Consider the following 26,441-nt stretch of genomic DNA (forward strand, 5'->3'; position numbering starts at 1 on the left):
CAATGATACTATGTCAAAACTCACAAGAAACTGAGGTACAAACTTATGTCAAGTAAACATGAGATTCGTCTTGCATTCGTTTGAAGTACGATAGTTACCCCTATTTCCTGATTTTTTTTTAAATCTTTTATTTCCTTAAAAGAAAAATATATACTCGCATACAATGCTGATACCCTATGTGGTGATGCCATTAATCCCTTAGGATAGCAAGTTTGATGGGTGGTAACCCATTAGGAGAAAAATATATTTTTGAATATTATTTTACATATATACAATATATATATTTAATTTTCAAAGTATAAAGTTTTCTAATGTATTCATCAGTATTTTTTATGTGAAAAACGAAAGTGTTTTGTATCTCAGTTTGTATAAGTTAAAAATTAACAAGGTTTTGATATCCACCAGTAATGTTTTTTGGTTTATTTCTACAGAATTAAAAGAAAACAAAGAAACAGTGAGTTAAAAAGCTTTCCTTCTCCAAAGCCAAATACAATAAAATTTTGAAGCTGAATAATTAATTAAAAGGATAACACCAAGTTTTGCATTTTAAGTAATCACAAAGAATAGGAAATGTAATCTAAGTAGAAACTAGCATTACTATATTAACATAGTCTAAAGAAAAAATATTTTTAATCCCTTATTCTTGATGGAATGTGTCTAGCAGAGATGAAAAAAAATTGTCATAAATTCAAAGTAAGAGTTATACTCTCACCGGTCTATATTAATTTTGATAAACCTCTCCCCCCGCCAATTCCAAAATACCTAATATCACAAAAGTATGACAGCCACTTATTTACAGGTTTTTTCAGCACTGTGAAAGGCACGTTTATCTTTTTACGCATGTTTCTGCTAATGTCCTAAACTTGGGTTCCAGCTGATCTAAGAAGTCAAGTGCCTCTTCTTCATGCTGATCACTGCAGCAGCCTACAGAGCCAGCCAAGGATCCTTTTCCTTCATAGTTATATGAAAGGAGATAATCTTCAGAATGCTTCTGTTCTTCATCCTGTCTGCATAGGTGCACCTTCTGCATAGGAAGAGAACACACCTTATTATTTTCTTAAATTGTTATCCTAAACGTATTGCATAAAAATAATTTCTTTTGATTTACCTTTCATTGATTAATTTTTAATCAGAGTGTGTCCTCTAATGGATTCCTACATACAAAAAATGCACATGATTGGTCTATATCATTAAGACTACAAAATATAAGTATTTAATAAAGAAATCATTTCTACTAATCATGTATGTAAAAATAAAAGAGGAAGAACCTGTTTAAATAACCTGCCAAGCAACTAAAATCCACTTGAAATTAAAAGACTGATTTACACATAACTAGTTAGGCAAGTAGTGAGATTTTTTGATTTCCAAAGCATGGAGTAACTACATTTCTAATGCTGTACATTCATTCCTGCACCATTGCCTAAGTATCAGGTTTAAATTAGTACAAAGCAAGCAGTTAGAATAAAAGCAAATAGACATTGTCAGAAAAACTCACCAAAGCTTGAGTAATTATTCTAAATGAGTAAATATTCTAAATGAAAAATAGCATACTGCCTATAGTTTAAGCCAAGAAAAGAAAGTCATTTACACTTATGTCTAAAATATGTAAAGGATGACTTTTTGAAAGGGCAATATTCCAAAGGGGAGGCAGGGAGGCAAAGGAGAGAAGGGAGAGAACCAAAACCAAAACCAGAAAGCCACCTTTCTAGCACAAATACATGTCTTCCTGGAAAACTCTGCATATATTGATCATAACCTACACTCCAAAAAAAAACAGTTTCAGAATACTTACTTCACCTAAACGAGGATGTGTGAAATTATGCCATTCTGAGTAGGAGTATCTACACGTATCCATCACAGCCTGTCCTCCTCCGTCTTTAACTGATCCCAGAGTCTGATGTCCGCCTCCCTTGACTGATTCCAAGGTATGCCCTCTTCCTTTTACCACTTCAAATGTTTGTTGATCTCCTGTTTTTACTCCATATCCTCCCTGATCACTTGTATTTTGTAGAGGAATTATATTGTGATCCTAAAAAAAGATGCAGCAGTGGGACTACCTTAACTTTTTTTTTTTTAAAATTCAGAAGATGAAACAGCAATCAGCAACTGTCAATACTAAAAACTGAAAAGTCTCCAGCTTTGCACTGTGATATTTTGAACAAAAAGCTACCCTTAGTATTTAGTGTATAAAGATCAATAAGGAGTCTTTGGAAAGGATACTGTGACAAGGGGTGGGGTGGGGTGGAAATCTGCATTTAAATATCATATGAGATCCAAAAACTGAATCTTTATCCCACTGAAAGCTGTACTACAATCCATAAGCTAGTTTCCTAAATTATCATGTAAAAATAATGTTTGGTTTTCAAAGTCAACAACCTATAATCCATTAAGCCAGATATACAGTCACATCCATTACGTTTCATTCTGTTTCTTCACACATTAAGCCTTTATACTGAGTGAAATATAGAAAAACTAGTATGGGATCACAAATTAGAAAACACATTATCAGTTTATAATGGCACTACATTATGCTTCATAGGCAACAAGAAATTTGACACTTGTCACCATTATGATTTCTTGGTTTTCAAGGTGAAGTAAACTCAATGGTTTTTAAAGTAATCTCCTTTTCTTGAGGAAGGCAAAGTAAGGGGGTGAGGGACAGATGAGAAGAGGAAAAGTCTGAAGAGCTAAGTCCTTGTCATTTATGTCGACTTCTGTAAAGCATTCAACACAGTCCCCCACAACATCCTTCTCTCTAAATTGGAAAGATACGGATTTGGTGGGTGGACTGTTCGGTGGATAAGGAATTGGCTGGATGGTCGCATCCAGAGGGTAGTGGTCAACGGCTTGATGTCCACATGGAGACCGGTGACAAGTAGAGACCCTCAGGGGTCCCTACTGGGACCACTGCTGTTTAATATCTTCATCAATGATACAGACAGTGGGATTGAGTGCACCTTCAGCAAGTTTGCAGATGACACCAAGCAGTGAGTGATGCGATTGACACGCCAGGAGGATGAGATGTCATCCAAAGGGACCTGGACAAGCTGGAGAGGTGGGCGTCTGTGAACCTCATGAGGTTCAACAAGGCCAACTGCAAGGTCCTGCACCTGGGTCAGGGTAACCCCTGCTACCAATACAGGCTGGGGGATGAAGGGATTGAGAGCAGCCCTGAGGAGAAGGACTTGGGGGTACTGGTAGATGAAAAGCTGGACATGAGCCAACAATGTGTGCTTGCAGCCCAGAAAGCCAACTGTATCCTGGGCTGCATCAAAAGAAGCGTGGCCAGCAGGTTGACAGAGGTGATTCTGCCCCTTTACTCTGCTCTGGTGAGACCTCACCTGGAGCACTGTGTCCAGCTCTGGAGCCCTCAGCACAAGAAGGACATGAACCTGCTGGAGCGGGTCCAGAAGAGGGCCACCAAAATGATCCGAGGGCTGGAGCACCTCTCCTACGAGGCCAGGCTGAGAGAGTTGGGGTTGTTCAGCCTGGAGAAGAGAAGGCTGCGAGGAGACCTTATTGCGGCCTTTCAGGACTTAAAGGGGGCCTATAGGAAGGATGGGGACAATCTTTTTAGCAAGGCCTGTTGTGACAGGACAAGGAATAATGGATTTCAACTAAAGAAGAATAGATTTAGACTGGATATAAGGAGGAAATTTTTTATAATGAGGGTGGTGAAGCACTGGAACAGGTTGCCCAGAGAGGTAGTGGAGGCCCCATCCCTGGCAACACTCAAGGTCAGGTTGGACGGGGCTCTGAGCAACCTGATCTGGTTAAAGCTGTCCCTGCTCACTGCAGGGGGGTTGGGCTAGATGACCTCTGAAAGTCCCTTCCAACCCAAAGCATTCTATGATTCTATGATTCTACGTGTATGAACACAGTCCTGGGCTGGACTATGTTCATGGTAGACTGAACCTTTAAAAAGTTTAGATGCCAAAAGCAAGAACATATGTCATGGACTGTTTAATTGTGTTTCTTCCACTGGCTGAAAAATCAGCGTTATTTGGGGTCAATTTTCAGGGGAAGGGCAGAAATTGCACCTGTGAAATGCAATGACTATCTGCTGAATTTAAAAACCCTTCTCCGAGAAAAAGCAGTAACATTTTGCCATAAACACACATTCAACATACGCAAAATAGTAAAATTCCATCTAATCTCATTGTTGAAAATGACTGAAGAGATTAAAATGTTCTTGTGAAGGTTCCAACCAAACAGTTAAAAGTCTGGAAGAATTATAAGCAGCCGGGCTAACGACCACAGGATATGTTTAAATATGTATGGTACAAACAACTCTGCCTAAAATAAGAATTTTGAAATTCTTGTTAACTAGCAAAGCACATCTAATGATCCCTGTATTTATTGCTTATTTCTTTTAGTAAATCACTTACTTGCAGGTGGTCCTGCTCTCAAACTGAAATGCTATGGATATCTTCATTACATGTTTCTGCACTGAAGTAAACAGACAACTTACCATCACTTCTTCTCCTGGAGCTTCTGTATTTGAAATGATCAAGTTGTGATTGGCACAATCATCAGTCACATGCCTGTGCATTACCCCAGAGCCACAGCAGCCGCAAATTGTGATGAGGATTACTATGGAAAGGAAGTGAGTGAGTAAGATACTGTGAACTTTATCTCATAATGGTATCTACTTCTGTTTGATAATGAATTTTGTTGCATTAGCCTTTTTAACCAAAACATCAAGTACCGTTTAAAAAAATTATTTATTTCCAAAAATGCCCATACTCAAAACCGTTCATATATACACTTTTTCCAACAGTATACAGAGTTTTCACTACACTATTGAACTATTTCGTTCTTCTAAAACGCATCTTGGTTTCCCCAAAAGAAATGCAAGCATCCCTTATGAAAACACCGTGACTGCAAAATTCACAGTAATAAAAAATTAAGACCAAATCCAGGTGAAAAATAATGTCTTATGCCTACAACAATGTTGTATATAAGACATTTTTCATGTATGAATACGCAGATGTCAAATTATGTCACACAGAACTAATATGCAAGCTAAAGGTCCCAATACTAGAAACTCCTGCTTCACAGAAAAGGTCACCAGAACCCTGGAGGACTTCAAGCATTATGTTACAGAACAATCTTAGTTAATTCCTTGTATTCAGCTTATTCCTCCTACAATAATACTTCATGTTGTCATGGAGACTCGGCCAGAAATGACTTTGTATAAAAGAATCATGAGCAATTAATACCTCTCCTAAACAAAGGACTAAACATTTCTTTCAGAGAACCACTCTTTCTTTCTCTTTCCAAGTTGATAGCTTAAAAATAAAGAAGCCGATGAGAAATAGAGCAGTTCTTCCCAACTGCCCACTGAGCAATCTGATCTCTGAACATACAAACTTCTGTGGAAATTGGCCAAGAGCCACTTTCAAGCTCATTTAGCTTCTGCAGCTATCAGCTGTCTGCAAGATCTGCATCAGTGGTTCTGGCAGGTCACCTCCTGATGCTGAGAAATGGGAGGAAGACATCCATGACAGCACTGAGTAGAGGATACACAGGGTAAAACCTAGCCACAATAAAACAATGGGTCTATTCGGGAGGAATGCAGTTAAGGGGTAGTGACAAAAAGCTAGCTGATGTTTCACATAGTCCCCCTACTAAGTGTCCCCACATCTGACAGTTCCACCTCCAGGCTATATCATGAATTTGGGTACCTGCCCTGTTTAGATAAAACATGGATCTATATAAGTTTCAAAACACACGCAGGTCCCAGTGTTCTGTCTACCTGAGTAAGAACAGCTGAGACTGAACAGGGGCAAGACAGGTTGAACATTACCAGAGAAAATGGGAAAGAAAGAAAAAAGAAACAAACTCCAAATTGTTTGTTATTGTAGCATGTCCTCTGGTGATTTTTATAGATGTTATTAGTCAGACTATGTCTGATTCTGGTAAAAAAATCAGCTGGCTTTGCTATTACGTATCGCTGCCACCACCTCACTGGTTAACAGCAATATCAACCTGCTAAGAATCTGTTAGCCTTTGGGCAGCACCAGTAACACAACATGTATTCAATGGTTTGGTCTGTTGTGGAAGTATCCAACTTGTCTTTCAACATTACGCTGGCCCTTGTAAAACCCCTTGTGAAATCCAATGTCTCAGATACTCCATGTTTTAATCCATGACACAAGAAAGGTCACAAAAAGCTCTAGGAAACTGATTTCAGCATTCTACAAACAGAAATGTGCATCCGAAAACCAGCACTAAACTCACAAATAAACTATGCTACACTTGCCTCAAGACAAGATCTGATAAGCACTACAAATCCCATCTTCTTTTGGTTCCACTGCTGAATGCAGGGGCTTTTGCCTTGCTAACATGAACACATAGAACATCTTACATGAAATATACTTAAAAGAATAAACAGAAATCCACACACAGTCACTACAGGACAAGATGAGACCAAGAAGCATGTGATACCGATACAGATACAGCGATGAGGGCTATACAACTGCCTAAATAAAACCAGAAATGTTTGAACTAAGTTTGAATCAGGTTCTCCCAGCTAATTTTAAAACTAAGTGTTTTGCACTTCATGTTAAAAAAAAACAAGTGTACTTACGCAGCAGTAATAGGGATCCTAAGATCATTGCAAGGATGGCCCATACACCAAGAGTAACATTTCCATTATCAAGGTCACGCTTACTGCCATTGCATTCGGTTGGAGTAACGCAATCACATAAGTTAACGTTTATGCGGTGCTCTCCTACCTTTCCTCCGCTATCAGTCACACTTACAGGAATAGTGTATATTCCTAATGGAGTATCACCCTTTGGTGAAAGATACACAGAATTATCTGTAAAAAAAGACAAAACCAGATCTAGTGTTAACAGTACCTGAAACTCTGTTGTCACGAATGCAAGCGTAATCACAATCTTCCCTTCCGTTAGCGCTGTACTGCTACCAGATCTGCATTAGCTAGTTTAAAGCTAGCTTAAATGTGTTGACACAAAACTACATCTTGGAAGGATTTATACTTTCAGCACCTTTTAAATGTTAGAATTGAAAAAACAAACCTTATACAGCGTTCTGACAGCATATGATTTGAAACTCTGAAGTTGATTCAGTTCATTATAGTAAATGACAGTATTTGGGCTTACTAGTAAAGACCATCAACTGAACTGACATTTATTAAAAGGACTTCTAGTAGTGTGATTGGAATAATTAACTGTAAACTTAATTTATACCTCTTCCACTCTTTAGCACTACTGCTATATTCAGTGGGAACGGCTATATCCAGTGAGAAGTAAAATCCATTTAGTCTGCTGCCCTGCTTAGTGGCAATGATTAGTGACCACATGTTTTAAAGGGCGAAAGCAATCATTTGTTAAAAATATGTACAAGATAGACACTGATGTACATAATGATTGCTTTATGATGAGGTATATGAAACTACATGCACCATCTAAAATGTTTTTTCAATTTGCCCAATATAAACCTTGAAACTCTGAGATGTCTTTGCTCTCACACTTTGCTCTTGTCCCTTTCATTAGTGAATGTTTGTCTGAACACTTCAGAATCAGACCCTTTTCAGGCTAATTCATGACAACATAGCAGCAAATATATGTGCTGCTCTTGTTGCCGTCATCTAGCACCTACCAGGAAACCACCATCAGCTATAACTTTTTAAATCAGCAAATTTTAGGAACCAGTGATTGCTTTGGTAATAAATTGTTTATCTACTTCTGCCAAAATTATAAAAATTAACATAATATATTAAAGGAGATAGTAATGTTTTCTTTCACCCAGCTCAGCTTTACCAAATATGTGCTGGCTGACAGCAGTACTAAGAAAAAATCTGCCAGGGTTTTTTTAGTCAGCCTCTAATCAATTTTAGGTAAAGTTTCAGTTTTCCAGTTCTCCACCATAATGGCAGCCTAAGAAAAGTCGTGTTTTTCTTCGGAGGATTAGCCACTTCATTCTTAAATTCCTTATGAATTATGAATGTATACCTCCTTTTCCTGAGGTTCTGATGCAATGCATTACATGGGTTTTTGTTCTCCCACCTAATCTTCTTACATCATAATTTCAGACAGCAGCTGATGACCCAAGGATGCTGGGGACAGATTCTTGTTTATGCTTTAAAGAGGCAGAATATAGTATCCTTATCCTTGCCTTTGTGATGCCAACAGCTCCACCTTCTTAACTTTTGCAAACTGTTTCAAACCCAGGACAGTTAAGGTAAAGAGGAACAGCTAAAGTATTCTTTATTTCTGGCACACTCCTGATCTCCTGTACAGCAAATGAAACTACGGAACCGCTAGAGATCATCAGGGCTACCTAGTTAGCCCCACCGACTACATTCCAAACATATATTCATCCAATCTATTCTTACAGTCCACTCAAGGGGAGAGGTCACAAAGTCTCCTCTGGCAACCTACAGCTAAGTAAGGAGGAGGAAGTCTTAACATACCATTGTGTCGACTTATCTTCCACATGGAAGCCATGTCACGGTCAGTTATGCGGAACACGAAGGGTGCGCTGTAAGGAGACTCATCACCATCCTGTGCAGTAAGGCAGATCGGTTTTCTGTCTCTGCACATTATATAGTCAGTTTTAATGATTCGTGGGTAATTCTTGTTCCCAGGCCGGATGACAACCTGAATTGTTCCAGTGCCTGTTTTGCCATCTATAAGATAAAAATAACTACTTTTAGCACTTACTTCTAACATTCACATACTTATTTCTAGTCCAAACTTTCACAGTGAAATATCAACTGTAATATCCAGGTTTAGAAGTACAGTGGAAAACAGCTGCTGATTTAGCCAAAAAGAGAGAGGGACGCCTCACAGCTCTCCCTTGGCTACTTCTCTTTGCTTGGCTGGTTGTAGAACAGATCAACAGCTCCCAACCCTCCACATTCTGAATGTGCAATGTATTTTGTTGAGTGTGTGTATCTGCGTGGAGACAAATACTGTTCTAACAGGAGGATGAGAGGAGAAAGAGCCCATAAATCAGGGGTAAAGGATGCTAAGCCAAACTGAGAGTCAAAAGGAGAAAGTGAAGTTCTCCAGGCTTTTTACTTCTGGAAGGATAAAATAACTTCCACTGTCCCTACCCGCACTTCCCCTGGGAACACAAGCACCTTCAGAAACAGCAGGCTTCTTTCTGTCCTCTTCCCTCTGAGTCACCGGTAGCAGGATTCAGCAGTGACACACACTATGTCTACATGCGAGAAGTGAATGAGGTCTCCCTCCTAATTTTATTTTTTCCAATACGGGAATGGTCAATGCTTGTATATGCATTCCAGTGAAATTACATCAAGTCTATTTTTTAAAACTTTCTCTAGAGATATCTGATTGCCGATGTATATGTCATGTTTACTTTATATGCAACAGAAGTTCTAAACAATTTAAATTCATATTATTTGCACTTAATTTTAATATGCAAGCTTTGGACAGTTAGAATTTTTAGCTGTAAAGCAACTTCCAAAGCTCTGCTCTTTATTCCCACTGACGTTTAAGCACATAAGGGCTCAAACTAAATCCTGACATTTGGATTTAGAAAGGCAGTCCATTTTTCCTTTTTAATATAAGATACATATTTTAGAATTAAAAGTGTGACCTATAAGCCTAACATTTCTCTTTGATAATCCATTTGCTACATTTAGCATTTGGAAAGTGAAAGGTGTATTTAATCTTCTTGGCTAAATGACGTTGAGGCAAAACTATGTCTTTTCCTACAATAAATGCATATACCTACATTAATCAGAAAGAACAGATGATCACTCACATTAAATCAGAAGCAAAACATGGTTTAGAATGAGAATCTGAGTGTACAACCCTTCCTTTACAATCAGAGTAATTTGTAAGAGCTCATCACCTGAGCAACACATAGTGTGAACACTGTTACAGAACCTAGATGACTGAGAATAAGAGTGGAATCACATACAAAAATGAATACAGCTATTCCTAGAGGTCCTTTTAAATTAAGCATTTCCAAAAGCAAGACAACCAAGAAATCAAACAGAGGAGGAAACAGTAAGAGTTGCAAGGTCAACAACTTTTTTCCAAAAAGTTCTCTCTACTTTCTCTGTTGCCAACTTCACGGCTGCCAGGTGCTATCACTTAAAAAAATAGTCAGGAAATAAAAGGAATACAATCCACAGGTAGATCTCTCAATTTAAACTCAACAACGGATTTTAAATGGGAGCAGATAACTTTTGAAAACATTGAGAATTTGCCCCTATTTCTTAAATGCTTTCCCTGCTCTATAATATTCCCTAAGCATTTGATAGACCTGTCCCAAAAACAAGACAATGGACTAGGTGGGCCTCTGGTCTGAACCAGTATAGCTGTCCCCACACTAAATTTGCACAAAGACCACAAAGAATACTGACAACATTTAGTACTCACTTCTGTCTATTGCGAGGACTGTGATATTGCATTGACCTCGTTTCATTTCTGCTACATCTCGGTCCAAGACTTTAGTGGTTCTGACTTCACCCGATTTTTCATCTATGCTGATCCAATTACACTGGCCAGGTGCTATCCGGTAGCTGTCAAGAATAACTTATTTGTTTAGTTCAAGACCTCAAATATACATACACATGCATATGTACATGCATACACATACATACATAGATGCATGTATTCATATACAGTCATGTGCGTGCGTGCACACACACACGTACATATATACAGCATCAACTATTTCCCCCTTCCCAAGTCCCGCCCATGCTGTACTCCAAAGAAACTAGCAGATAACATTGCTTCATACCATATGCCTTCACTATTTCCAGTTTCTGGATCTTCTGCTAGGTATCTCCCAATATTCGTCCCAATCTCCTCGCATTCTTTAACGTCTAGGCGTAAGTGACAGGGTTTAAACACTGGCCCCTCATCCACATCCAGGACATGCACTGTAACAGAGCTGGTGCTCTGGGAAAGTTGTTGCGAATGTGGTGCCAGCATGTAGGGTGCCTCGTTCCTGGCTGTAATCACAATTATCCTTTGCTTGGCGCTTTCATAGTCCAGTCCCTGTAACAAAGGTGGGGTGTTGGTTTTTTCCTTCAAACCAATACAAAACTTGGCATTGTTTTCACTGCCCAATTATTAAATAGATAAAACTGTACCACATTTATTTACAAAAGAAGCCAGATATCCTTCTGGAACATCCAGTTTAACACACAATAAAGGGACGTGTTTTTTTAAAAAAAGTGTTAAGCTCTAAGTTAGTCAAAGAAAAGAACCTGAGGAACTACCCCTAATAAGGTAAGCAGCACCACTGCAAAATTTTAGATGAATGCTCTGATAATCCATTACTAATAGAACTGAGATAAGAATTAAATGCGGTGAGGGATTTTCTCCTCCCATATCTAGTTGGCCATTATTTTAGGTTACGTATATTTCCTTTCCAGCACAAGTCAATCACACTTCTTGCTAGCACCTATGTTTACTTCTTTGTAAGACTTCACCCATTGCAAAAATGTCTGAACTTGTGGGATCGATCAGTATCTACCATTTATTCTTCAGACACCTTCTCCAAGGTCATTGTATGCCTTTAATACAGCTATTTATATCCTAAAGTCATAATACTCTCTAGTCTACCACAGCATTACACTAAATATAAGAAATTTCAACTGGGTTAATATATCAGTTATTGCAGTTTTAACAGGTAATGAAAAAGAGGCATGAAGAGGCAAAGGCACATGCTGGTGTACACGTACAGTGATCCTTCTACCTCACATCTGTAAAGTACTGGGTATAACATGTAACTAAACTAACACATAGTCTTATCTGTAGGCAGAATCCCTCACACCCCAGAAAAGCAAACCTGAAGTCACTACCCTGCAAAATAAAACCTGGAGAGTTCTATGCTGAGTTAATAAGTTTAATCAACTCCCAGAGAGAACAAGACTGGAGGAGGTGCTCATTCCTCCACTTCTTTGCCACCCTCCTATTTCTGTTAAAAACCCAGCCATGAAGCATTCCTCAGTTACATCCCTAAGTCTAAACAGCTCCAACTGTGGAACCAGGCAAAAACACCAAGCTCTCTGGAATGACAAACCAAAGGGAATTCTTTGAATTCTGCACACAAAACTGAGGAGTAGTCTGGAAGATGAGTTTTGCAGGTTAGGTACCACGCACAAGCCTCTTTTGCAATGCATTATGCAATCTGCTCTAGAAGAGAGCTGAGATCAGGAAGAAAGCATGATTTGCCTGATAGTTACAGATATTATTAGAATAAAAATGAGTTCTAGATTATTGGTTTTAAAAGCAACACCTGAAGACACACAAATTTCCCTCTAGCAGTTCCATTTTCACTTACCTTAACAACACACAGTATTCCTTCATTTGTATTTTTGTCTGTTGTAATTTCAAAGGACCGATCATCATTTCCTCTTATAATTTCATACACTGCTCTTGAGCCAGGCAAACCAGGTTCATCAAGATCAACAACAGAGACTCTCAGTATTTCTACATTCACTCTGTTTTCCTCCACTCGCGCTTCATACTTGAGAGTATCAAAAAAAAAAAAAAAAAGCAACTCAACTTAAATCAGAGAATACTGTTCCATGATGCAAGACTGAAGAACGCTCTATTTAAATAAGACTACTTAAACCCAAGGGGTCAATTTACCAAGCTGCTGTAATGATTTGTTTTGTTTTCATCCATTAGTATATTTCCCCCACTCCTCCCTTACACCCTAAGTGAAACAGTAAACCTTTCCTGCCAGCATTGCTGAAATCTCAGCTCCTTCATACACTCAAACTATGACTGACATAGTTAAGCCTGGAATTTTCCTTCCAGGAAAGGTAAATTAGCACAGTTCCCCTCAGTTACATCAGCCATAGATGCTAATTTGCATGCAACATGATCAAGCTGAGCATTAGAAGAGGCACTGGGGTAAATTAAAAAAAAAAAATACAAACAAACCACAAGAACTTGAAGAAAAGCCAAGAAAGGTGAAATACGTCTCTACTTGGATGGCGAAGGATGAAAGGATTTTTCTTATTTTTAAAGACCTATGTTATTCTGTACAAGCTCAAGAAGCACAGATAGGAGTGATTCTGAATTAGTATTACTGATGGTATTCTACAGTAGTGAGTGGAAAGGATAAGTTACATGTATTCCTCATGGATAATGAATTATTTTTCATAAATTTCATATTACAAAATCTCCTCTGGTATTTGAGCTGTATACATGGTTATTGAGACATACTCTCTGTCCTGAATAATTCAAATGGCTGCAGTAAGCAAAGACTTAAGGTTGAGTGGTTTAAATAATACCTCTGTAGAAGAAAAAAAAAAAGTTGGAAAAGTATAGAAAATCTCAGTGAAAATCCTTGCACCTACTTCACTGACACTAACATTTTTATTTGCAATGCAGAAGTAGCCAAAAGCTGGTCTAATGGTAACGAGGTCATGAGTGAATCTGTCCCCTCCCTGAAAATGGTTAAATTAGGGGATTTCTAACACTATGCATTGCAGCAGAAGTAAATGAATGAGTCATGTCAGCTTTCTCCCAATGGACATAAGGCAAATGACTCAAAACAACTACTATACCAATAGGTCTAATTACCAAAGAGCACAACAACCAACAGGGCATTCTCAAATGTCTATATTGGCATTAACTGTCTCAGGGCATTAGATTTTATATTTGAGGGACTGCCCATCAGGAAATTAGAAAGGGGATAAAAATAGGGTTTTTTTTTTTACCTTTTTATAGACATTTCATTTATGAAGACTTACTTGCATCTGTTTAAAGGATGGTGCATTGTCATTTGTGTCTTCGATTTTAATGATAGCTGTTCCTGTAGTGCACAAACCAAAAGGCTGACCCGCCATATCTCTCACTTCAACTAACAAAGTGTAACTGGGTACCAGCTGAAAAGATGAATAAAAGCATACAGAAGTTTGACATACTCATTTTTTAATCACATAGTTACACACAAGAGTAGAACTAAATAAACTAAGTATTTTACTCCCATTCCCCAACTCTGCTCTAAATTCAGTGCTCCCCTACAAAATGAGGCAATTAGCTTTGGGGCTTCTTCCCTATAGTTCCAAAAGGAAAACAAGGGAAATACTTTTCAGTGGCTAAGCAGCACCAAGTTCAGCATCTGTTAGTAATGTGTAACTATATCTCATATCAAATAAAGCTTCTCACAACGTCAGCTTTATTTTCCAATACCTGAAGTTTTGGAAGATGCAAATTACGCACTTTCAACTGCTATATGTCTCCCCTTTGGAGTGGCAGAGTATTCCCTTAGGTTTCCAGCTGGTAAAGTGTTTCAGTGCATGTCTCTTATTTCAGTGAAGATGACCACAAATGGTGCTGCAATCAGCCTTTGTTTGGGCTGTACATGACGGAATGAGTAAGTGCCCTCATCAGTTCCAAGGGGATCACTGATAAGCAGTCCACTTAAATCCCTGACTTGAGTTACAATAGCAGGCGGCTTTTTTTAGCCTTATTAATACCTGAACAACACAGGGAAGGGGGACGGGGCAGGGGGGACTGGGCACAAAACGAGGGAGTTTGTACATCAAGACAGTAACTCCAGTTCTGAATGCCGGGAAGTAGCATTAGGTTTCTCAGGTGGAGGAAAGAAATCTCCTATTCAACTTTGTAAGTTTATTTTTAAAAGATAGGTAGTGGACTTATTTTTCAAGCTTTCCTTCCCTCAGCAGTCACTGTGATTGTTTCCTTAGTAGACATGGTGATGCTCACAATCACTGTATTTTTCTCTTGCTAAAGAAGTTGAGCAGTGTACTTGCAAGTGCACAATTTTGCAACATGCTGCTAAGGCAGATTTTCAGCCGTGAAGCGACGGAAGTATGCCAGAGTAAGATTCTTTTTATCCTCAAAAAAGATATGCCCGTAGCAGTGTTTTTTTCTAGAATGACTGTCTTATACTAGAAATATTATTCTGAAATACGCATGCCTCAGTTTTTCTAGCGTAAACAATCTCTCGCATGACATTTTATCAAAAAAAAACCCAAATAAACGAAAACTAAAACCTCGTGTACCTTATTTACTTGAAAGCTAGCTGACAAGAATAAAAGGTTTGCACTTTAAATTTAGGAAATGTTATATTACTGTTTAGGTATCAGGTATTGGAGATATTTCTGTTGAGTAGAGGATGACTGACTACTTCCAGAAAAGTTGGTCCATCTTCCCTGTAAAGAAGCAAGAAGCACCTCAATTGGAGCTTGATTAGGGGAAAACAGTGGCTCACGGGATACATGAACACAGAAAGAATAAAAATCCATAGGATTTTCAATCCATAGGTCCAATAAGAGAGTAGCAGGAGGACCCCTGCCAAGATTAGCTAGAATATGGTAGATCTATGCAGAAACTCTTCGGACCAATTACAGGTCTCTGGAAAGCTTTGGAAACTCCTTAGACAGGGAAACCCAAAAAGGGTAACAGAAATTATTTATCTGGTGATTCCCATGCCAGCAACTCAGAGGTAGGAAGCTATCTGTGTGCCCTAGATGATAGCTAAAGATGCTTCAGGAAAGATCACCTCTCTATCCAGTTGCGGTGATGATACAGAAATGACACCTGTGTCACCATGTAAAGAAAATGCTGGGGGTACTGGTGGATTTTGTGACACAATGCGGTATTTCAAGGTAGTATGCAGAGTAAAAGGCTCATCTCTGTCCTCTGCAGTCATTTTTCCAATACCTATACCTGTGAACACAATACAGCAATTTTTAGTTTCAGAAAAATCTGTAAATAATAAAAAATTATTTCAACAGGTATTTCTATTTTAGATACATGAAAAAAGCTATTTGGTCATTTAGCTCTAAATGAAAATAATACTGAAAACACAGTAAACAGTAATGAAAATACAGTCACAGTGTAAAATTGTCTATTTTAATCCTCTAGTTATTTTTTCTCCTTCTTAGATGAAGTTGTAATTATTGCAGGTGTCACAAAGTATAATCAAAAGAAATACGAAAAGTTTACATTTCAGTTAGTGGTTTTGACAGTGACTTCTAACTGAGCATCCCAAACACAACTGAAGAGGAGTTGACAGGGCGGATGAGGGGGAGGTTCAGTGCTTTCTGACATGTTTCAGACTTCAGTACTGCCTCTCAGGGAGTGCTGCTGTACTTCATCTCTAGTGACCGAGTGGGTTTGGAACTTCACTAAATCAGTAACTCACCCAGTAAGAACAGCTCAGAGAATGAAACGCAACTAGTGTTTTGGAGTGAAGACACTTTGCTTCCCTTTTTGTGAAGCAAGTTAGACTTTCCCCACTCTACACCCCTAGCCTAGGAAATGAGTGAGGAATGGCAAACCATGGCTTTTGCATTCCTTATTCTCTGGGGTCCACCTTTCTCCCTGCTTTTGTCCTCTATTACATAGACAAGTGAAGTCAGTAATGGACAAATCCCTGCCTTCTTACAGGTATGGGCAGAAGCAAGACTTTCTCTGCCTCTCCCTACACCACCCCGCCCCCAAAAGAGTCCTGCCTTGGGTTATCAGCTCGGACAAACACTGTAAGCTTAATCAAAGGCATTTTACACCTTAGAACACCACTGATATAGATGCTTAGGAAGCTAATCTGTTAAAAACTGCTGTTCTAGCAATCAAAACATTTTATGGGAACAGGTGATTTTGGATAAAATGAAAAGAATAATGTTCTGAAGTTCTTACACCATTTTAAGAACACTGAATCGTCTCAGTTTTAAAAAACTTCTTTTTTACACAGCATTTTTCACTATGATTGAGATGGCATTTTGGAATTTCTAATCATTAAGAAATCTTGAGCTGGTCTTTGCAAATTCAGCCTTTGTTGTAAAGAAATACTCCTTAGGAAATCCCACTGAAATTGATTAAAAGGCAGGATTGCATCTAGTCAGACTGGTATGTAACTGAGCTGACTAGCGGTAACTGTGTTCACTGATTTAAAACAGTTCTTACCAGGTTTGGAATTTTCAGGAACAGAAAAATGAAAAACTTCCTGTGTAAAATATGGAGCATTATCATTATCATCCTCTATCTTGATTGTATGCACAAGTGGTACCTCTGGTGAATAACCATCTGGAGTGGTTGCAAAGCAAATGATCTGTAAGACATAAATTCAGTAGTTCGCTTCATGCTTAAGCAACGTGAAGTATTATTACACTTTTAGTTCAGTGGAGGAGTCAATAAAATGAAATACAGCATGCCAAGCATACCAGGCTCTTCAGCCACATGGAAGGGGAAGTGACTGGTACCTTATGATGACAGCAACACAAAACCTTTAACTGCTTTCCAGTATTTCCTCTTTCTATTCCTTGCGCTACAAGTATTTGCATCACTTACTTTGCGCCCACCCCCCCCAACTCTGGCAAACACTTTTTCCAAGTCTCTTGAACACATTTTTTCCAGGTGTCCATGAGGCTATCTCAGCCTTACCAAAAATTTAGACGTAAATATTGCTATTTAGAACAAAATCAAGAACAACTATTTGCCCATTACAACATAATCTAATAAAATGCAATAACAGGTACTGAAAATTACCTATTTAGAAGCTGTTTGTTTCTACTAACTGCCTTCTTACACTTCTTAGCCAGTAGAGAGAGCAGTGTACCTTCTTAACAAAATACCAAAACTGAACAGCTTGAGAAAGAGAGGCTCAAGAAAACACAGTCATCTAGAGCTTCTCATGATTTTTGTTTTTATGCAGATCTTTTCAACCTTCCCTGAAAAACTCTGGATAACTTCAAACTCTTCCTGAAAGTGATGCAAATCCAATAGCTCGCTACATTTATGCTGCTTAGAGTCTAAGCAGTGAAAAGCAAAACTACTCTCAAGATCTAGATGACCAGCTATTTCTTTATTTGTCTACAGCACCTCTACAACACCAAAGGTATTACTCAGAACAGACAGCTGATTCCAGATCTTGTCCACTTCCAGTTTCCCCTGTAACCTAGCTTTCAAAGTATGCATGACAGTAAAAGAAGATTTAGTTATATTTACACAATTTAGAACTATACCTGAAAGCTTGGATATTGTTCACGGTCTACTGCACGAGTAGCAAAGATATTTCCAGTTTCTCTTTCCATGTAAAACAAACCCTTTGGATCTTGATCAATTCCCGGTCCACTTGCAGAATAATAAATGGTGTAGTTCTGAGCTGTGTCTGACTGGACCTATAAAGAACATGTTTTTAAGCCCAAGGAAAAACAGCAGCATAATTCTAGTATATTTTCCCCCTCTTCATCATCATATTTAGCACAAGCAGGAATTCTTCAAAAAAAACCAAAAACAAAACTTCATTTACTTCTACTTCTTTAGCAGCTTAAACTTCACAGAATAGGAGAACAGCTTGCTATGTAACTGCCTTCCTTTATAATGTGTGTACATGAGAAGGGGGAGTTAATTCAAATTCAGAAATGTTTAGGACTATTGAACAATTAAAGAAATGACAGTGTGCCTAAAAAAAATTATTTTGAAATCTAATCTCTCTGGAATACTGAACATACGAGGCACATTCAGATACAGATGGCTTATTTCTGTCCCTGTTCAAGAGATTTTGGGTTTAGTGCACTCATTGAGAATGCGGTTTGCAACTAGAGAAGGAAAAAAAAAAAAGGAAGGAAAGAGAGAAGACCACACAGAGTATAGTCCAGAGATATGCCAATTCAGATAGCCTCTCTGCATCTCTTTACAAGCACTAAGGAGGTAACATTAGCAGTTATCTATTTATAAGCACTCTCCTCCCCAAATACCTTCCTTACCTACTGAACACCAGAAGTTAGGAAAGTAAGATTAGTAGAAGAATGATTGCTCTGCACAGACTCTGTTATTACACTTGTCACTACACATCTGCTACCAGCTACTCTGTAATCTAGTGAAGGCTAGATGGATCTATGATAACTTTAGTTCTTGCATTTCTCTTTCACGCCTACGTGCTTTCTTACAGTAAGTACTTTTCCTAATAATGTAGGCCATACTTAAGTCTTCAATGCTACAGGTATACACCTCGAGCTCCAGAAAGGATGAAGACATGGAGGTAAGATTGCCCTCACTCTGTGTCTACAAAATCTTTTTCTAGGCAATGTTTTGTGGGGGTTGGTTTGTTGGGTTTTTTTTTAATTACACGTCACTGATTTCCAGGCCAAAAAGCTCTCTTCTGATAGTACGCCTCTCTCCTTTTTACAACTTTTGCACATTTTCAGTTCATCCCAACAACTACAATCACAAGTTATTTCAGCTACAAGATCGTAAGATACACAATGAACAGGACAGAACAAGACAGAGCAGGAATGGCATCAGTAGGGAATACAAGAGAGCTCAGCTTTGTTCTTCTTTTATCATAAAAGTCACATACAAAACCAGCTTGTGTCATAAAATTAGGATCCGTCTAAAATATACCTGCTGAATTTGTAGTGGAAAAGGTCCCAGCGAGTTCTCTAACATAACGGATGGAATTGGGCCCCACCTTCTTTTGGTTCGCTTGAGAACTGTATCTCTTGCATGTCTGGTCTTCTGTGTCTGGGTCTAGAAGACAAAAAGACAGGTAAGAAGATATCCATATATTCTTAACTGTGTATATTTTTGCTTAACTACTGTCCTGGTTTTCAATTTCTTTTTCCCGCTGCTCCAGTTTTCCCACTGACCATTTGTTTTTCGAAGGTCTTCATTTCTGGTTTTACCTGTGACAGTATTCCATGAGTTTTTTCATTTGCTGTAATACTTTCCACAAATAAAATCTGCTTTGATTCCTTAAACATGGCTTTTAAGATTCTTGACACTCCTCATTAAGCACCTTGCTAGCATCTCCCATTTCATGAAGGAAGTCTGCTGACTTGAGCGACATAGTAGTCAACAACTGCTAAATAAAAATGCACTCTACACCAGAGTGCTTTACCTGATTATTTGAATTCCAAAATTCAACTACAGTTACCCAGCAAGAAGCTGTACTCTGCAAAACAGTATTTCAGATAAGTACAGTATCTTGAAATGAGAAGCTCACCCTTTTTTCTTCTTCCACCAAGCTAACATGTATTTTCTTTTGCACATGTTCTTGAATGTCTTTAAGTAATATGGTAAAAGTCTTTTTCTCAGCAGACAAAGAAACAGCAGATGTTGTGTACACAGAACCATCCTCCAGAATTTTGAAGTTCCCATCACTGGAACTGATAAAGTCTGCAGACTGCAGGCATTCTTTCAAATCAACTGTTAAGAAAAAATATTCAGACAATAACTCAAACAGTGAAACAATAACATCCCTCACAAAACAAAAAAATGTTCCCTAAGTAAAAATTATATTTACTGACAGATGGAGTCTTCAAAAATTTGGTCATTTGGTATTTAAGCATCACAAATATAGATTCTAGAACCCATCTATGCACTCAGATTTGACCAACTTTACATGAACTTGCACTCTTGTGTTCATAAGTGTTTCCTAAAGGACATGGGTGCTTCACAGATATCTTTCAACAAGACGCTATTACACTGGCAAAATTATTGAAGCATCAGAGACTAACTAATACATTTAAATGCAAAAAACATTGTAGACACACTCAGTATTGGACCAGTAGCTATTACATTTGCCTTGTGCTCCATGCCCCACAAAATCGGTGAAGACGATTAATTAATGCAAATGCCCAATGGAGATACTACATCTTGGAAGTTTTGCCCTCAGGAGGAAAGCACTGACTTGTACTATGTGATTTAATAGTCCTGGGAGGACAAAGGTCTTTAAATTATGAGGCAGACAGATGGGAGAGATAAAGACTAACTCTAGAACAAATGATTGGCAATTTTTTAACATATACATGATAGAATCCCATGCAGTTTATAGGAAGTAACAGGTAAGTTCAGCACACTTCTCAGGTATTTTTTACTGCATTTGCTATCACTTGTGGCTAAAATAAACTTTAATGCACTTCAATAAACTTGGTTCATCAGCGAGTAATTCACCACTACAGCTGGAGAAAAAGCAAAATCAGGATAATCGTAATGAACTGCAAGGGTAGGACCACAGGACTAGGCAAGAACGATTGGGCATCCTGAAAAAGATGAAGGCCAGAGACCTAAACTCTACACAAATGACCGTTGCAGAGTACAAGAGGTGTCAGTGTCATATTCTCAAAATCAAAATTTTTCAGTACTCCTTCAATGATATCATAGTGGATAGAACCTTGCTCTATCAAAGCTGGCTGCAGAATTCCCAGAGCAGTGTAGATTCAAAATTTCATCCCGTATATGTAAATGATATTTTCAATAAACTAAATTCCATTTCTCTTTCAAGAATGCAAGAACAGATGGGAAGCATAATTTTAAATATGACATGATTTCTTCCTTCCTCTTCTTAAGACTTTCTTTTAACTGCTCAATTAAACACTTCCTAGACTTTCTACAGCACTGCAGCAGTGACTCCTCTCCTTTGTCAATCTGTACAATGAAATTTTAGTATTGAAGAAAATATCATTGCCTCACTCATACTGCTGTATATTACAGCACTGCATTTCCAAAAATACCAGACTGGAAATTTTGTTTCTGATGGTTATGTGAGTCAACATTATGCTCAGTTAGCCATAGCTTTGTGGGAACTTTTTTCTTTACAGCCTCTCATATATGTTGCATAAGTCAGAAATATAAGAAACCTTAAAAGAATCAGGAAAATCCTGACTCATGTTATTCTCATGGTATCGTCCTTGTATCAATGCAAAATATATTATGCTTTCTCAATAAATGTTTCAGTAATGTCATTCAAGCTATAAAGGTTTTGTTAACTGTTTCGAAAAAAAAGGTTTAAGTTCAATGTTACACAATGTCTTTCATAGCACTGTAATAACATGAAGTTTTGTTTTTATATAAATCAAGTTTATTTACATAGAGAAATGCTAAAGTCTCTTGAGAACATGCTAAAAACTTAAACAGCTGTAGCAACTTTACATTTTAAAATTTAAGAGTAAGGTCAACGAACTTTCATTTTTAAAGTTAGATTTTCTGAGCACTTGTATTGTGATGAATTACCAATCCACTTTGCTTGTTCCTTCTGTAGGAATGTGGATTAGGATTGCAGATTTGGAGCATACTCCTCTGCTGTCTTGGGACTCACACAGGGCACCTCTGAAACCTCAAAATCAGTCTCAGACAGCACAGAACTCTGTGGCAGCTCCTATGCCACACCTTTAAAAGCTGCCTTTCAAAGACTGGTCTGAAAAACAGGAGTGAGGTGTTTTCTGCCCTCCCCTATTCCTCTCAGTCACCTGCACACTGCCCTAAACCAAGACAGACCATCCAGTCAGACAGGAGCACTCTCCCAACTGAATGTGCATGCTGGACACCTTTGCAACTCCTCTTCTTGCGTGCCCTGAATGTCCCAGCACTGCTGAGAAGTCGCATCCAGGTTACGCAGAGCAGCCGCTTCTGGGTGCTTCTCTTGCGTGGGTTTTCTCTTTTTTTTTTTTCTTTTCCATTATCCAAACGACTTACTGACTTCCTCATATGACTCTGTGGGTTACGGGTGCACTTTGGAATATTAAGCCACTTATTTAAATACTAAGCCCTAGACTCCAAATTTTGAAACCATTAAACTCTGCCATTCTCGTTTTAAAATAAATATTGAAAGCTGACAATAGCTGTTTACGCAAAAGTCAAATGGATGCACGGAGCCAGTGTTCAAATCCATAACAAACACAGGGCGTATCCTTCATAAAAAGGCTGATCCAGCTGTTTAACTGGCTGTCCAGTCATCCATTCATTCCATTAAAGAAAAAAAAAAAAAAGTCTCCTTCACTGTTAACAGCATCTGCAGCAAAGGTGCAATGTTGTATTGTTAAGATTGGCGTCTTGCAGTTTCTCACCTCTGCCAACTAACGTGTCAGCCTCTAGCTCAGAAGGAACGTGAAAAATTATTTTCTTGCAAGCTTCACAGCACAAACTCAGTACCTAGAAAACAAATTAAGAAATCAGGAAAAAAAAAATAATTACATGCCATTTTGAATAATACCTACGGTTACTGAAGCTGCCTTTGGTTGGTTTGTTTTTTAAGACAAACCAGTGAAAAGGCACAGACAGCACTCTTCAGCTAAAAAGACAAGCACTATGCAGCACAGCACGTAAAGTTTCAAGCTGGAAACCAGATCTGACTGCTGCTCCCTGATCTGTCCATGGCTTGTGTTTTTCTTCTAAAATCACGGCAGCACTGACATCAACAGCAAGAGTTCGCTTTGACTAGAAGATCTCACCTACACTACTACTTTAGCAGCAGAAAGGCAAAATGCAGCTTCACAGTGCACTCCTTCCAACAGCATTCTCGGCCAATTTAGATCCAAGGTCTCTAAGTATTAAAGTTCAACCCGTCAAAACTCAGCTCAGCAGAACTGTGGTGATGCTTAACATTAAAAGGACAAGTGTCTTATTAAAACCACATGACGACACTTGCACTTACATATCACTTTGCATCTTCAAAGCACATTCTCAACAAACTAATTAAATCTAGCTTCAGTAATTAGATATGACATAAATAAACGTTGTGTATCACAGCAGTCCACTCCCATATAACCAGTTACAAAATGGGGTCCTCCTCAAAATTCAAATGAGTGGTAGATAACCAGGCCTTTTTAGAAAAAGAATCATATGGAGGTACAAAGATTTTCCTCAGCACAGAGCAATTTAGTCCTGACCTCAGATTATATATGTGTTTGTGTGTGTGTGTATATCTCTTGCCTAGTTTCTATCCAGATGTTTAAAATTGTAATCCAAAAATCACAGAGACAGGTAAACAAAGAAATAGAGAAATGTAAATAAATGTATTCACCCTTTTAAGTACATTTATTCTTTCAGGATGAAAGTCTAGTGAAAAGGAAAGTCATCTTTATTTTGCACATGCCTTTAGGATTAAAAGTATAAAGCAGTAAATAGCTAATGGAAATTCTGAAAATGATTTGTCATTCTTATTAAGAAAATTTTTAAATAAAAATACTTTAAAATCTTTAAGGCATGAGGAAATTTTAGAAAAATTATGATCAGCTAAACAAAGTAAAGTTGAAATGTGGAATTTAATCATTGCATTAAAACAATTTAACTGCTGTGTCTGCATTATAAAAGCTCTTCATAGTGTTCTTTGTATATAAACATACAGATATAAAAATATGTATATATAAAACAATTTAAACACCCCTGCTTATATATTAGCAGGCACTTTCCTTATTAACAGATACTTAATAATATTAACACTCTCTCCTGACAGACGTTGTATTACTTTTTAAGTTATTAAAATCACACCATCTTACTACATTGTTTGAAGATATTTTAAGAATCAGTGACATCTAATTTTGAAATAGTAATGCCAAGCTAGTCTGATGTCACCACGAAGAACCATTGAAGAATTAAAAAATATAAATATGGTAGTTATTTGTGGATATCAAGAGATAGGGAAACACTAGGTAAAAATAAGCTGTGATGTTCTTCCACTTCATACAAGGAAGACACTTCAGCAGTTTCTTGAGTTTAGGTGTTGGGTTTTTTCTACTTGATGGGGGAAGTTCTTTTACTTTTTTTAATTAGATGTATGAGTAAACTCGCTTGGGTTTCTTTGGGTTTTATTATGAACATCCTAGCAAAGGCAGACAAACAATGTCTGGAATAGTAACACTGCCATTAAAATGCACATACCTAATGAATATGAAAATAGTAAATTCAGTGCTTCAGCACTACCGAGTATTTTTCTTTCAAGCTCAAACGATCATCTGCCCTCTTTTTGTGAACGCAATGATAATAGGGAAGAAAGAGGGTAAGAAACAAAAGGCAAATCATTTTCACTCATCCACTAAAAAAAAAAAAAAGATGACTCCCCTGCTCTCCCCGACAATGGCCTTTGTGTAGCTAATAATTATGCACAAATACAGTAAATTGAAGGTAAAGCTGCAACTGTTCAATGCACAGAAGAGCTTCTGGAGGAGCTTAACACGCTCCGCACCATTCGCACAAACCTTCCCACGGAAAAGGGACAACCGTCGGGGGGGGGGGGGGGGGGGCAGAGGGGGAAGATTTAAATAAAATTAACTGAGGTTTAATTTTTTTTTTCTACGAATAACCAGCAGTAGCATTACCGACCAGGGCACGTACCCACCGCCGAACCTCAGGGCGCGCTCCAAGAGCCGCCCGACCCCCAGTCCGAAAGCCACCCGACCGCCCAACCGGGTTTCCCAATTCGCCGAACCCCCACCCCCCCACCCCCCCGCCCGCTCCCTCCCCGCCGGCTCCGGCGCCCCGAGATGCGCCCGGGGGCCGCGCAGCCCCCGCGCACCCCTGCGCCGGCCGCCCCTGCAGCCGCCCCGCCGAGGGGGGGGAGCGCATTTTGGGAGCAAAGACCCGCACACCAACCCCTCCGAAGGTTCTTCTCCGCGCTGCGCACCCGCGCTCAAGCAAGCGACAGCGCGGAGGAAAAGCGCCGCGGCGCGACCCGCTCCCCTAAACCCCCCGCCGGCGCCCACCCACTCCCCCCACTCACTCACCAGGAGGCCGAGGACGAGGCGGGGGGCTGCGGGGGCCATGGTGCGCGGGGGTGCGGGGGGAGCCCCGACGGGGGAGCCGTCGCCTGCCGCCACGAGCGAGCCGAGTGTGCGGTGCCGGCGGAGGCGGCCGTGGCGTGTCTGCGCGGCGGGCCGTCTCCCTCGGTCCCCTCCTGTCTGCCAGAGGAGCCGGCCGCTGGGGAGGGTGGGACCGCGCGCAGCAGCGGCGACTTTAATGACTTTCTTTTTTTTTTTTTCCACCCCCCACCTTTTGAGTAATGCCCGTCCCGCGTACGGCGCTGGGACACCCCGCCCGCCCCGGCCCGGCCCGGCCCTGCCCGCCCACCTTCGCGGCGAGGCGCCGGCGGTCCCCTCCCCTCGCTACCCCGCCCCGCCGAGGCGGCGGCTCTGCGCGGAGCGGCGCGGAGAAGCGGCCGGGGAGGCGCAGCCCCCCAGCCCCCCACCCGTGCCCGCCCTCCCTCCCGCGCTCCGCGGGGCGCAGGGTCCGCGCAGGGACCGCGCAGGGACCGCGCAGGCGGGCGCTGTCCCGGCGGGGCGGTGTCGGCCCCCGGCCGCCATCCCGCAGGCCCGGCCGGGGCGGGAGGGGAGAATGGGCCCGGCCGGTTGGAGGAGTGCGGGCGGTTAGCGGGAGCGAAACCTTCGGCTTTTCGGCCGGATTTCTTCCTTTTTTTTTTTTTTTTTCCTTTTTTCCTTTTTTTCTTTTTTTTTTTTCCTTTTTTCCTTTTTTTTCTTTTTTTTTTTTTTTTGGTGGGGGTTTCTTCTGGTTTGTTTCAGGCCGCGTGTGCGCAGCTGTGTCCCCTCGCCTTGTGGGTTTCAGAGCGGCTTCGGATGAAGACAAGCAGAAGAATAATAATAACAGCCGAAATGCGGTTGCACGCACAGGAAGTGGGCTTCGCAAGGGAGCACCCTGCAGTGGAAGACCTCGCAGCCTGAGCGGGGAATGGCGTTTCTCTTAAGAGATTTTTTTTTTTTTTCCACT

The 26,441-nt window shown here is 39.7% G+C and overlaps 1 protein-coding gene across 1 annotated transcript; it reads right to left on the reverse strand.

Moving 5' to 3' along the window:
* Positions 1–826: 826 nt before the first annotated feature.
* LOC104023777 (desmocollin-1) lies at positions 827–25,483 on the reverse strand. The gene is made up of 16 exons (XM_075705458.1): positions 25,445–25,483; positions 22,790–22,874; positions 19,948–20,150; positions 19,347–19,472; positions 17,966–18,121; positions 16,908–17,052; positions 15,502–15,668; positions 13,724–13,858; positions 12,301–12,486; positions 10,750–11,009; positions 10,386–10,528; positions 8,444–8,659; positions 6,593–6,826; positions 4,472–4,593; positions 1,793–2,029; positions 827–1,024 (listed from the first exon to the last, which is right to left on the reverse strand). Exons 1-16 carry the CDS (start codon positions 25,481–25,483, stop codon positions 827–829), a joined length of 2,652 nt encoding a protein of 883 aa, XP_075561573.1.
* Positions 25,484–26,441: the final 958 nt, after the last annotated feature.

The sequence above is a fragment of the Pelecanus crispus genome, chromosome 2 (genome assembly GCF_030463565.1).
Source record: "Pelecanus crispus isolate bPelCri1 chromosome 2, bPelCri1.pri, whole genome shotgun sequence".
In the NCBI taxonomy this organism is placed as follows: Eukaryota; Metazoa; Chordata; class Aves; order Pelecaniformes; family Pelecanidae; genus Pelecanus; species Pelecanus crispus.